Raw genomic sequence first — 14,209 nt, 5'->3', positions numbered from 1 at the left:
ATTGCCTCAATCTTAACAGCAACATATATCTCCCTTTGAGATAGAGAAGAAAAAAGAGGAGGGGGAAAATGAGTCAACAAATTGGAATGAATGGTTTGCTTCATTTCTGTAATAATCTCTTCCGACCAGCTGCCAGAACTGCTGCTCTTTAACTATATCGTGAAAAATTACCCAACGGAAGGAAAATGAATAATGCTTTGTGAAACATATGCATAGAATGTTGGCTGACGTGGACTATTTGTTCCCTGCTTGTACCTCTACATAGTATCACCTTCCCTAAATAACCCAGAAGTATTGTGCAACTCAGAGTCATTAAACAAACAAACAAAAAATTAGAAGTGCTGTATTTTTTGGTGGGGGAGCAACTAATAAGGAAATAAATGTTTTAAAAACAAAAGTAGGTGAATCACAGTGTTACTTGCATATTCAGTCCCTGAAGAATGTCCAGTGGTAGAAGGGTTGACATCATCTCCTGTCCTGTACGATTCTATGAGCGTTTCCAGAGAAAGGTCTTAGACATGAAACTAGAGAGTTATGTTTGAAAAGCAACTATGAGCAGATGTAAATAGTAGAGTGTTTGAGTACATAGGGAGTTTAAAAAATCTTACATCATGCTCGGAGGAAGGAGCCTCACCATGTCTAGTCCACACCATGGGAGCAATTTTAAACTAACAATTCAGTTCAAGATTAGTTGTAATGGTGGGCTGGCATAATTGGCCAGTTTTAGTCTCCAATCAGGTCAGCGAGTAAGGCTGAGAGGGCTGCAATGGCTTTTCCCACTTGCCAAGTTAGGTTACAATTGTGGTCCCTCGCCATTTGGTCTCCAAGGCTCACCACAGAGGTACAGGGTGGGGAGATAGAGCGAACCCTCTTCTATTAACATTAGATAGCTATCTCAGGCAGGCCAAAGGAGAAATCTTAGGAATGTTCTCCCTAACCTTTCCAAGTACAACCACAGTAGTCTTCATCCACAATGGATGACCAAAGAACAGCAGCAAGGGAACAAAGTAAACCTAGAAGCACCCAGTATTCCCTGGAAATGTCTCATCCTCTCAGCAGTATCTGCAAATGCACTATCCCTGAGGCTCCTTCCTCCTAGCATGATGTGAGACTTTTTAAATTCCAAACACTCTACTATTTACATTGGTACATAGTTGCTTTTCAAACATAACTCTCTAGTTTCATGTTCAAGACCTTTCTCTTCAAATGCTCATAGAATCATAAGGACAGCAGATGCCCATCCTCATTCTAGACTCGCGTCTTCTCTCTTACTGCTTCCAGAGTCACGTAATCAGTTCCACGTAACTGAATATACTGCAGTAGGCCATCCATTTATCCAAACAACTGATATAATTGGCTGTGCTGGATTGAGTTACATTTGTTTTCGCAATAATGCCCCTAGCTTTCGGTCAGAAGACCCAGGATCAAGTCCTGTCTGCCCTGGAGGTGTGTTGTAAAAATTTGAAGCAGGTTGATTAAAATCTCTTCCTACTTTCTGAGCCAGGAATCCCAGGTTCAAGTCCAACTTGCTCTAGAGGTTGGTCATAACAATCTTAAACGGGTTGGTTCGGAAAATATCTAAAAACAGAAATTGCTGGAGAAACTCAGCAGGTCTGGTAGCATCTGTGGAGAGAGATTAAGAGTTAACATTTCAAATCCAATACAACCATGCTTAAAGAATATTCTGAAGAAGAGTCATATTGGACTCAAATTGTTAACTTTCTCTGCCAGCATACCAGCCTGTAGAGGCCAGGTTTTGCATTTCTCTTGCATTTTCTATTTTTGTTTAAGATTTCCAACATCCACAGTATTTTGCCTTCACTATCTGAATTTGAATGGATTTTCAATATTTATCTAGAACCACTGAGGCGTGATATTGAGCCATGGTTCCTTCATTTTGGAAGAGCATTGCCAATTCTCAACCTATCATATTGAGTAAAATTATTGTAATATTAGTAATAGATATAGAGATGTGCAGCACGGAAACAGACCCTTCAGTCCAACTCATCTATGCCCACCAGATATTCTAAGTTAATCTAGTCCCATTTGCCAGCAGTTGGCCCATATCCCTCTAAACCCTTCCTATTCATGTACCCATCCAGATGCCTTTTAAATGTTGTAATTGTACCAGCCTCCATCACTTCCTCTGGCAACTCATTCTATACATGCATCACCCTTTGTGTGAAAAATTGCCTCTTAGGTTCCTTCAAACATTTCCTCAACCAATGCCTTCTAGTTTTGGATTCCCCCACCCCAGGGAAAAGACCTTGTCTCTTTACCCTACCCATACCCCTCATGATCTTATAAACTTGTATAAGGTCACCCCTCAACCTCCAATGCTCCAAGGAAACAGCCTTAGCTCATTCAGCCTCTCCCTAAAGCTCAAACCAGCCAACCCTGCCAATATCCTTGTAAATCTTTTCTGAACCCTTTCAAGTTTCACAACATCTTTCCTAGAGCAGGGAGGCCAGAACTGAATGCAGTATTCCAAAAGCTGCTTACATTGTTTTACAACTGAGGATGCAAAGGCCCTTGGGCTAAAATCTACTATAGAAATATCAGAGAGGAAAGCAGTTCTTTTATTATTTATGTATAAGTGAAACAGCTACTATGAGCAGAAAGCATGACCAACAAGAACCATCAAAGCAGCGTGGAAGGAGATTCTGTGTAGTTTGCATTTAAGGTGAGCCAGAGACTTACCAGACCACAGGGCTGCAGTCTCACTAAAGAGAAACTGTGTGTGTGTGTGTGTGTGTGTGTGTGTGTTTTAATCTAAGGGTCACCAGGCCTCAGGTAAGGGAGGAGATTGAGAAGGGGAATCCTTCATTCGTAACCTCAGCTGGTGTGGGAATTGAGCCCACACTGTTGGCGTCACTCTGCATTACAAACGGGTGTCCAGACAACTCAACTCAACCCATTTGTGTCTGTTCATGCAAAAGCCTCAAGATAAAGAGGGAATTGGAAAAGTTAACAATGATCACTTACCGGTGTGCGGCTCGATGGAAAAATATGGCTGCCCTTCCAGGATGCTGTACACTAGTTTTGCGCTGTTCCCATAAACTGGATCATCAGCATCTGTTGCAGTTACCCCCATGACTGACGTACCTGTTGGAATGGCAAAACAAAGGATTTTCAGGAGCAAGCAAAAATCAACATTTCTTTGATGAATCCACTGAATCATTTCAATTTCTCACCATAAAATTGGAGGTATAACCTACAGTGGAGAAGATTACCTCAGAGCACAATGGGATCTTGATCAGCTGGGACACAGGTTTGAGGTATGGCAAGTGGAGATTAACTTAGATAAATGAGAAGTGTTGCATTTTGACAAGCCAAAGCTGAGCTGGACTACATAGTTGATAGTAGGGCCCTGGAGGAGTATTGTTGAACAGAGAGACCTAGGGGTGCAGGTACATAGTTCCTTGAAAGTAGCGTCATAGGTAGACAGAATGATAAAGAAAGAGTTTGGCATGCTTGCCTTCGTTGCTCAGATCATTGATTACAGGAGTGTGATGTCATGTTGCAGTTGTTCAGGAGATTGGTGAGGCCTCTTGTAGAGTACTGTGTACAGTTCTAGTAGGAAGGATAATATTAAATTGGAATATTGCAGAAAAGATTTACAAAGACGTTAGCGGGACTGAAGAGTTTAATTTATAAAGAGAGGCTGACTAGGCTTGGACTTTGTTCCCTGGAGCACAGGAGGTTGAGAAGTAACCTTACAGAGGTTTATAAAACCACGAAAGGCATGGATATGGTGATTTGGAGACACCAATGTTGGACTGGGGTCCACACAATGATCACACAACGCCAGGTTATAGTCCAACAGGTTTATTGGAAGCACTAGCTTTCAGAGCGCTGCTCCTTCATCAGGTGGTTGTGGAAAATAAGATTGCAAGACACAGAATTTATAGCAAAAGTTTACAGTGTGATGTAACTGAAATTATACTTTGAAAAAGACCTGAATTATTTGTTAAGTCTCTCATCTTTTAGAATGACCATGTTGGTTTCAGTTCTTTCATATGTAAATCACGATACTTTTTTAAAAAGTTACATTTCCAAGTGAATTGGTGTCATGTCGGCCTGGATAATGTATTGAAGGTGTGAGCTTCCCTGTGAGGCTGACTGTGCCACAATGGTCAGACTGATTCTAATCTAAAAATGGACTTATAGAATCTTACATGGATTCATGCAGTTTTTGAGCAAAGTAAAATGTAATTCTGCAAGTACAAATTCACCCCACAAACTTATATGTGTATGTGTGCATGTGGGTGCGTGTGTGTTGGGGGGTATAAGTCTGTGAGAGGATGTGTGTGGGAGTGTATGTGTGAGCGTATGAGAGAGGGTCTGCATGAGTGTGTTGGTGTGTGTCTGAGTGTGTTTGTGTTTGTGTTTGTGTGTGTGTGTGTGTGCGCACATGTGTGTGCATGTGTCCAGCTGTCCGTGTGTGAGCAGTGTAGCCAAGTTCAGTACCCATAGAGATGGCCTCAAATGGGACTTTAGGTTCATGTCACACTATGGGTGACCCCATTGCACTAACACACACATAGACACATGCACACACAGGCACACACACACTCTCCTACAGACAAACACACTCATGAAGACCCTCTCTCTCATCCGTTCACACATACACTCCCACAGACACCCTGTCACAGACTTATATCCCTTTACACTTACGTGCACACACTTTCTCACAGACATACATAACCACCGCCCCCCCACCCCCATCCCCGACACACACACACACACACACACACACACATATAAGTTTGTGGGGTGAATTTGTACTTGCAGAATTACATTTTACTTTGCTCAAAAACTGCATGAATCCAAGTAAGATTCTGTAAATCTGTGTTTTTAGATTAGAATCAGTCTGCCCATTGTGACACAGACAGTCTCACACAGGGCAGCTCACACCTTCAATGCATTATCTGGGCTGACATGACATCAATTGTTAAAGCTCACTTGAGAATGCAACTTCTACAAAAAAGTTTTGCGATTTACATATGAAAGTACAGAAATCAACATGGTCATTCTAAAAGATGAGAGACTTAACAAACAATCCAGGTCTTTTTCAATATATAATTTCAGTTACATCACACTGTAAACTTCTGCTATACATTCTGTGTCTTACAATCTTATTCTCCACAACCACCTGATGAAGGAGCAGTGCTCTGAAAACTAGTGCTTCCAAATAAACCTGTTGGACAATAACCTTGTGTTGTGTGATTTTTACCATAGATATGGTGAATAGCAAAGGGTTTTCCTGAGGGTATGGGAATTCAAAACGAGACAGCATAGGTTTGAAGTGAGAGGAAAATGATTTAAGAGGGACTCAAGGGTCAACTTTTCACACAGGGTGGTGCATATACACAATGAACTGCCAGAGGAAGCAATAGATGCAGGTACAGCTACAATATTTATAAGAAATTTGGACAGGTATATAAATCCGACAAAAAATATGTAGCGTAATGGGCCAAATACAGGCAAATAGGGCTAGTTTAGTTTGGGAAACCTAGTCAGCATGAATGATTTAGACTGAAGGGTCTGTTTCCATGCTTATGACTCTATGTAAGGAGAATCCAAAGGGTTTTTACAAATAAATTAAGGACAAAAGGGTAACTAGGGAAAGTATAGGGCCCCTCACAGATCAACAAGTGGCCTTTGTGTGGAGCCACAGAAAATGGGGAAGATACTTAATGAACATTTTGCATTAGTATTTACTGTGGAAAAGGATATGGAAGATATAGACTGTAGGGAAATAGATGGTGACATCTTGCAAAATGTCCAGATTACAGAGCAGGAAGTGCTGGATGTCTTGAAATGGAAAAAGGTGAATAAATCCCCAGGACCTGATCAGGCATACCCGAGAACTCTGTGGGAAGTTCTCCACAGTTCTGCGGAAGTTCTGTGGGTGGCACGGTGGCACAGTGGTTAGCACTGCTGCCTCACAGCGCCTGAGACCCAGGTTCAATTCCCGCCTCAGGCAACTGACTGTGTGGAGTTTGCACATTCTCCCCGTGTCTGCATGGGTTTCCTCCGGGTGCTCCGGTTTCCTCCCACAGTCCAAAGATGTGCAGGTCAGGTGAATTGGCCATGCTAAATTGCCCGTAGTGTTAGGTAAGGGGTAAATGTAGGGGTATGGGTGGGTTGCGCTTCGGCGGGTCGGTGTGGAGTTGTTGGGCCGAAGGGCCTGTTTCCACATTGTAATGTAATCTAACTGAGAGAAGTAATTGCAGGGCCTCTTGCTGAGATACTTGTATCATCGATAGTCACAGATGAGGTGCCGGTAAATGGGAGGTTGGCTAACGTGATGACACTGTGTAAGAAGGGCAGTAAAGACAAGCCAGGGAACTATAGACCGGTGAGCCTGACCTCGGTGGTGGGCCAGTTGTTGGAGGGAATCCTGAGGGACAGGATGTACATGTATTTGGAAAGGCAAGGACTGATTCGGGAAAGTCAATATGGCTTTGTGTGTGCGAAATCATGTCTCACAAACTTGATTGAGTTTTTTGAAGAAGTAACAAAGAAGATTGATGAGTGCAGACCAGTAGATGTGATCTATATGGACTTCAGGAAGGCATTTGACAAGGTTCCTCATGGGAGACTGATTAGCAAGGTTAGATCTCATGGAATACAGGGAGAACTAGCCATTAGGATACAGAACTGGCTCAAAGATAGAAGACAGAGGGTGGTGGTGGAGGGTTGTTTTTAAGACTGGAGGCCTGTGACCAGTGGAATGCCACAAGGATCAGTGCTGGGCCCTCTACTTTTTGTTATTTACATAAATGATTTGGATGCGAGCATAAGAGGTACAGTTAGTAAGTTTGCAGATGTCACCAAAATTGGAGGTGTAGTGGACAGCAAAGAGGGTTACCTCAGATTATAACAGGATCTGGACAAGATGGGCCAATGGGCTGAGAAATGGCAGATGGAATTTAATTCAGATAAATGAAAAAGCAAATCTTAGCAGGGCTTATACACTTAATGGTAATGTCCTAGGGAGGGTTACTGAACAAAGAGACCTTGGAGTGCAGATTCATAGCTCCTTGAAAGTGGAGTCACAGGTAGATAGGATAGTGAAGAAGGCGTTTGGTATGCTTTCCTTTATTGGTCAGAGTATTGAGTACAGGAGTTGGGAGGTCATGTTGCGGCTGTACAGAACATTGGTTAGGCAACTGTTGGCATATTGTGTCCAATTCTGGTCTCCTTCCTATCGGAAAGATGTTGTGAAACTTGAAAGAGTTCAGAAAAGATTTACAAGGATGCTGCCAGGGTTGGAGGACCTGAGCTACAGGGAGAGGCTGAACAGGCTGGGACTGTTTTCCCTGGAGCGTCAGAGGCTGAGGGATGACTTTATAGAGGTTTACAAAATTATGGGGGGCATGGATAGGATAAATAGACAAAGTCTTTTCCCTGGGGTTGGGAAGTCCAGAACTAGAGGGCATAGGTTTAGGATGAGAGGGTAAAGATATAAAAGAGACCTAAGGGGCAAATTTTTCACAAGAGGGTGGTACGTATATGGAATGAGCTGCCAGAGGATGTGGTGGAGGCTGGTATAATAGCAACATTTAAGAGGCATTTGGATGTGTATATGAATAGGAAGGGTTTGGAGGGGTATGGGCCGGGTGCTGGCAAGTAGGACTAGATTGGGTTGGGATATCTGGTCGGCATGGACGGGTTGGATCAAAGGGTCTGTTTCCATGCTGTACATCTCTATGACTCTATGACTCGCATCCAACACGCCACTTCTCATTGCAAGAACATATGATTGTCTCTTGGATTAAGAAAACAGAAGATATTGGAATCAGATAGCAACTCATACATTCTCAGTGAGGATTATGAAAACAGGACAAAAGATAATATTTGGCAGGAGGGTTGAATGCAGAGGAAAATGATGATAAAGAACAATGGTGAGGTGAGTTTGTTAAAGCTGGGGCTCCTGACATTGGAAAAGAAACAAATACTTTTCTTTAAAGCATCAGATTCTGTCTGAACAGCTGAGCGTTTCCAGAACTTTCTGCTTTCATTTCAGCTTTCCAACACCTGTCATACTGTGCTTTTCTAATTATCTCTTCAACCCATTTCTCCAAATTAATGAGCTTCTGGGGAATTTATTCCACACTTTGGTTACAGGTTGGATTAAAAAGTTTTGCTTGGCTTCCTTTCTTCCTCCTGCTTTGCTCATTTTGAGAATCAGGAATAAAAGTCAATTAAACTGCTAACAAAGCACTGGGATTTATTTCCAGTGGTGTAGAACTTAAACTTGTATTGTGTTCTGCATTTACAATTTTTGCACGGTCTTGCTTCCAAACCTAATAAAAGGCATCAATGCATTGGAAGACTACAAATCATAATTACGAGGATAGTACTAAAATTGAGGGATTGGAGCTATTGGGAAAGATTGAACACGTTGAGGCCATTTTTCTAGAGCCCTGACAACTGCTCATGTGTGGGAAATCATGGATTCTACTGGTGTCCAAGATGACTACTTGTGTAGAAAGGGCTCCCAACTACATAATCTTGTGCTCTCTACCCTCAATAACCATCTCCAAATCATTTATATAAATCAGAAAGAATCAAGAGTCCCAATGCTGATCCCTGGGGAATACCATTTCAACTCAATTCCAGTCTGAGGAATACCCTTCTAGCAACCTTCTACCTGTGTGCCCACTTTACTGATTTTTATGTTCTTTTGCACTTCTACACAGATTGCATCATGGAATTATAAAATTTTACAGTACAGTAGGAGGCCACTTGAACTATTGTGTCTGTACCAGCCCTTGAAAGAGCTCCCCAACTTGTCCCATTCTCCAGCCTTTTCTCCCTAGCACCATAAATTCATCACTTCCAAATATCCAGAACTCGAGCAGCAGACAGAGACACAGTGTCACATCCATAAGGCTGGGAGTTACATGGACAGCATGTTTAGTGAGGTGGTCACACTGCTGCTCAAGGGACTGGAGGAAAGACAGGAAGGTGATCAGGCAGTCAAAGAGACTCAGTTAGGTACAGCAGGAGTCCCCCTTGGGTCTACTTCAAAAATCAATTTTGGAAACTGATGTGGGTGCTGATTCCTCAACAGAGTGCAGTCAGAGCCAAGTATTTTCACCCAGAGGGTGGTGGGAGTCTACAGCTCACTGCCTGTAAGGGTGGAAGAGGCTGAAATCCTCTTAACTTTGAAGAAGCATTTAGATTTGCAATTATAATGCAAAATGGAAAATGGGATGAGAATAGTCAGGTGTTTTTGCCCAGTTCAGATGTGATGGGCCAAAGGGCCCTCTGTTCTGTAGATCCCTCTGACTCTCAGACATAAAAGTGATCTGATTGTGATCTTTAAATTTATGAATCATTTGGGAAATGTAGATGTGGGATGTTTGCACATGTGGGAAAATGCACAACTACAGGCCATAAATACAAAAACAGGTTCCACAGGGAAATGACGGACAGCAATCAGAAGGTGGAACCCACTAACAAATGCTCATTTAAGGCTAAAAATACCTGGATTCTTTCAAAAGGAAACGAGGTGAATTCAAGAAAGGGAAAGGCTTACCGAAAGGTCGAGTTACATTAGATTACATTTGAGGTACCTTGTATTGAAGCTTAACACACCAGCACAGATTAATTTGACCATACCACCTGTTTCTGTAGTTTCTATAAACTTCTATGTAATTATTCTACTATTGGAATGGAGGACACCTCTGCCTGGAATAATATCGTTAAGTACTACTATGTTGAAAACTATCATTCAATCAGGTCAGGTGAATTGGCCATGGTAAACTGCCCATAGTGCTAGGTGCATTAGTCAGAGGAAAATGGGTTGGGGTGGGTTACTCTTCAGAAGGTCAGTGTGGACTGGTTGGGCTGAAGGGCCTGTTTCCACACTGTAGGGAATCTAATCTAATCTAATCTAATCTAAACCACCCTAACACGTCCTTTCTTTTCAGAAGCAAGTTTGACACCTACATATGAAATTTTTGAGGTTGCACTAACTTTCACCACCACTGCAGCCTGTTGCTGTTCCTCCTCTAACCTTTCAGCCAGCAGCTTTATGTTCATTACTTAGGTCAAACCTAACTGAGCATAAATAATCCCTCCCTGTCACATTGGATTGGAATTTATGAGAGAAAAAAGAGAGGATCACAGTGCTTATTATTACTGCTGTGCAAATTGGACAATAACTATAAGTGAATGCAATGTGCAGTTCAGTGTAAACAATGGGGGCTCGCTATCTAAGCTCTGTTCTTCTGCCATTATCTGTGTACAGATATCACCCCATTTTGGGGACTCCCATTCAAATGCATTGTAAAGCCTTACAATCCTGTAACAGTGTGCTGCTGAAAGTTAAAGTCACTGCATTTCACGTCTTAATTAAGGTGAAGATCTGGTGTCATAGCTCAGGAAGTGGTGTCCCTGGTTTTGATCTGGGAGCACTTTGTTCAAAGGCCCTGAGTCAAGTTTCATGTTGCAGAGGAGACCATCCAGCCCATCATGTCTGCATTCACTCTCCATTTGATCATTCTAAGGTGGATCCATCTTCCAGCCTTTTTCTCAGACCCTTGCATATTGCTTGTATTTAAGTAATCATCAAATGCCTTAGTTAACTCTGCTCCATTTCACTTGCAGGCAATGCATTAGACATCTAAACCACGTGTAGAAATAATTTTTTTTCTCTCACATCACATTCACTTGTTTTGCAAGTCACTTTAAATCTCTGCGATGTTGTGCTTGGTCCTTAAGCAGCATCCCCCTTAACCACTCCATCCAGTTTCTTCATGCTTCTGAAATCAGATCTCCCATTAACCTTCTCTCCATAAGGAATTGCCCTGAACCTTCTCATCCCTGGAAGCAATGTGGTAAATCTCTGCACTCCTATAGAGAACTGCACTCTATCTCCATTGAGTTCACATCTGTCATTTATTGTGACTCTTAGAATTGGACATAATACTCCCACTGAAGTCTAACAAGTATCTTATTCAGTTCAGCATAATCTCCTTGCTTTAGTTCTTTACTTCCTTATTAATAAAACCCAGGATATCGTCTGCTTTATTAATTGCTCTCCACCTGTCCTATCATCCTCAATGATCATACTGCACACATAGACACCCATGTCCCTCTGCTCCTGTACCACCTTTAGAATTGTGCCCATTATTGTACGTTGTCTGCCCATACTCTTCCTACCAAAGTGCATCATCTCACACTTCTTTGTGTTTAGGGTGTAGGTTTGCTCGCTGAGCTGTAGGTTTGATATCCAGACATTTCATTACCTGGCTACGTAACATCATCAGTGGCGACTTCCAAGTGAAGCCTCATTTGGAGGTCGCCACTGACGATGTTACCTAGCCAGGTAATGAAACGTCTGGATATCAAACCTACAGCTCAGCGAGCAAACCTACACCCTACACCTCAACCTGAGCTACAAACCTTCACAAACCTTGCACTTCTTCATGTTGAATCTGCCAGCTGTGTGCCCACTCCACTGACTTTTCCATGTTCTTGAAGTTCTATACAGATTATATCATAGAATCATGGAATTTCACAGAACAGAAGAAGACCACTTGGCCCACTGTGTCTGTACTGGCACTTGAAAGAGCAACTCAGCTAGTCCCATTCTCCAGTCCAAGTCCATAGCCCTATAAATTCATTACTTTCAAATATCCAGCTCTGTTTTGAAGCTTTCTATGTTATCCACCTCCAAAATTCTCCCATGTTCCATGTTCCAAATCCCAGCAACTCTCTGAGTAAAGACGTTTCTCTTAATCTCCCTTCAAGCTCTCTTGCTGACAATCTAGAAATTATGACCCCTCAATACTGATATACCAATTAATAGAAACAAAATATCCTTCTTTATCCTGTCAAAATTGTTCATAATTTTGAACACCTCAATAAGGTCACCTCTTAACTTTCTCTAAGCCCAATCTCTATAATCTTTCCTTATATCTAAAATGCCTCATTCCTGGTGTCAATCTAATAAATCTGCTTTGTGCAATCTCCAGGCCTTACCATCCTTCCTTCAATAAGATGCCCAGCACTTATCACAATGCTCCAAATAAAATCTGGCCAATGATTTGTAGAGATGTAACATCACTTCTTTACTTTTATACTCCATACCTCTACTTATAAACCCAAGGATCCTATAAACCTTCTTAACACCTATTTCAGCTTGCCTGATCACTTTCAGAGAATCATTCGCATGGACCCTGAGGTCCCTCTGCTCCTGAATTCCCTTCAAAGAGTAAAGGTTAGAGACCCATGACAGTTGCAGTTAATGTACAGATCATCCGTGATCAGGCTGAAAGGGCAGACCAACTATTGTCTCACTACGTAACGCAGACAGAGTAGCACATCCCCCACATACTCGTGTATTGTCTCTGTATTTCTTTTACCAAAATACATTACCTGACACTTCTCTGCATTGATGTTTACCTGCCAGGTGCATGCCCATTTGGACAACTCATCAATGCCCCTTTGAAGTCACTCAGCATCATTCTTATAATTCACTATTCTCCTTTGCTTATTATCAAATGTAAATTCAGAGATTTTACCCTCAAAACCCATCTCCTGATCATTTGTATAAAGCAGAAAGAGCAAGAGTCAACACTAATGCCTGGGGAACACTACTTTCAACTCACCTCCAGTCTGAGAAATTGCCTGTTTCCTATCTTTTAGCCAATTTCTATGCTGTTCAGGACCCATCAATTAGATTAGATGAGATTCCCTACAGTATGGAAACAGACCCTTCAGCCCAATAAATCCACACTGACCCTCCAAAGAGTAACCCACCCAGACCCATTTACCCTGTGTCTAACACTATAGGCAATTTAACATGGCCAATTCACTTGACCTGCACATCTTTTGACTGTGGGAGGAAACTGGAGCACCTGGAGGAAACCCACGCAGACACAGGGAGAATGTGCAAACTCCACACAGACAGTTGCTCGAGGGTGGAATTGAACCCAGGTCCCTGGCGCTGTGAAGCAACAGTGCTAACCACTGAGCCACCGTGCCATGAGTCATGTGGCACAGGATCAATGCTTTCTGAAAGTGCAAATATATGACATCCACAGCACTGCTCTAATCCATTGCCTGTGTCAACTCATCACAGATCTCAGTTAAATTTATCAGACTAGACCTGCCTTTGTTAACTGTCTAATATTAATTTATATTTTTCTCTAAATATATGTTTACCTGATCCCAAATTATGAGTCCCTCAGTTTTCCCATTATTGGTGTCAGACTGAGAGATCTGCAGTTTCCTGGCTGATCCTTTGCCTCTTTCTTAAACAACAATGTCACATTTGCAATCCTCCAGACCCATGGAACTAATCCATTGTTCAGACAGGCCTGGAAAATCTCTGTCAACATCTCTGCAATTTGCTCCCTTACCTCTCTCAGCAATCTAGGATGCATCCCATCCAGGCTTGGTCACTTCTCCATTTAAGAGCTACCAGATCTTTTAGCACCTCTTCTTTATATATCATTACACAGCTCTGCACTCAAAATTCACATTTTCAACAGGGCCATTGGCACCATCTTCAGATTTGACAAGGGACAGAGCAAAGTATTTACTTAGTAACTAGCAAATCCTTTTCTTCAGTGAGCAGTTTACCGCACCTGTTCCTTCTGGACCCCACTCTATCAGTCACTAATCTTTTACTATTAGCATGTTTATTTTAGTGCAGTCTGCCATCCTTTCCTTGTGCTTTCCATTTGCCTTTCTCATTGCAGTCTGTCTCCACCATTTGTGATTCTCATCCTGATTTCTATTGCTATTGTTATTCTGGCATGCTTCATAAACCTATTGTCTTTTTCTTCCTGATTTTCTCAATCGTATCTTTCGACATCCAGGGTACTTCAAGATTTGGATGCCCAGTGCTTAACTCTCAGGGATATATACCAAGCTTGCACCTTTTTCATCTCTCTTTTTTCATCCACTGTTTTATCCAATAGAATGAACTCCTCACAATTTACAATGCTTGTAATTTTTATATCACTCACAAACATTGCAATTATCGAGTTTTGAGAAGAGTTGGAGCTCAGGTTCAGGTTTTGGATGTAGGTTTGCTTGCTGATCTTGAAGGTTCATTTCCAGACATTTCATCACTCTACTAGGTAATATCTTCAGTGGGCCTCAGGCGAAGCACTGCTGAAAATTCCTACTTTCTATTTATATGTTTGAGTTTCTTTGTGTTGGTGATGTCATTTCCTGT

General features: G+C 42.0%; 1 protein-coding gene across 2 annotated transcripts in view; it reads right to left on the bottom strand.

Annotated features, from left to right (window-relative positions):
* LOC132823637 (cadherin-8-like) overlaps nucleotides 1–14,209 on the bottom strand; it is a 299,713-nt gene that overhangs the window by 159,573 nt on the left and 125,931 nt on the right. The window contains exon 3 of one of the 2 annotated variants that reach the window (XM_060837572.1): nucleotides 2,986–3,105. The exons of the other annotated variant lie outside the window; for it this stretch is intronic. Within the exon in view, the coding sequence (XP_060693555.1) occupies nucleotides 2,986–3,105 (120 nt within the window). The remainder of the gene's footprint in view (nucleotides 1–2,985; nucleotides 3,106–14,209) is intronic. 2 annotated transcript variants of the gene reach the window in all.

This window comes from Hemiscyllium ocellatum, chromosome 17, assembly GCF_020745735.1.
Source record: "Hemiscyllium ocellatum isolate sHemOce1 chromosome 17, sHemOce1.pat.X.cur, whole genome shotgun sequence".
Taxonomy (NCBI): Eukaryota; Metazoa; Chordata; class Chondrichthyes; order Orectolobiformes; family Hemiscylliidae; genus Hemiscyllium; species Hemiscyllium ocellatum.
Note: the sequence above shows the minus strand (reverse complement) of the source record. Positions and strands in the feature narration are given on the sequence as shown.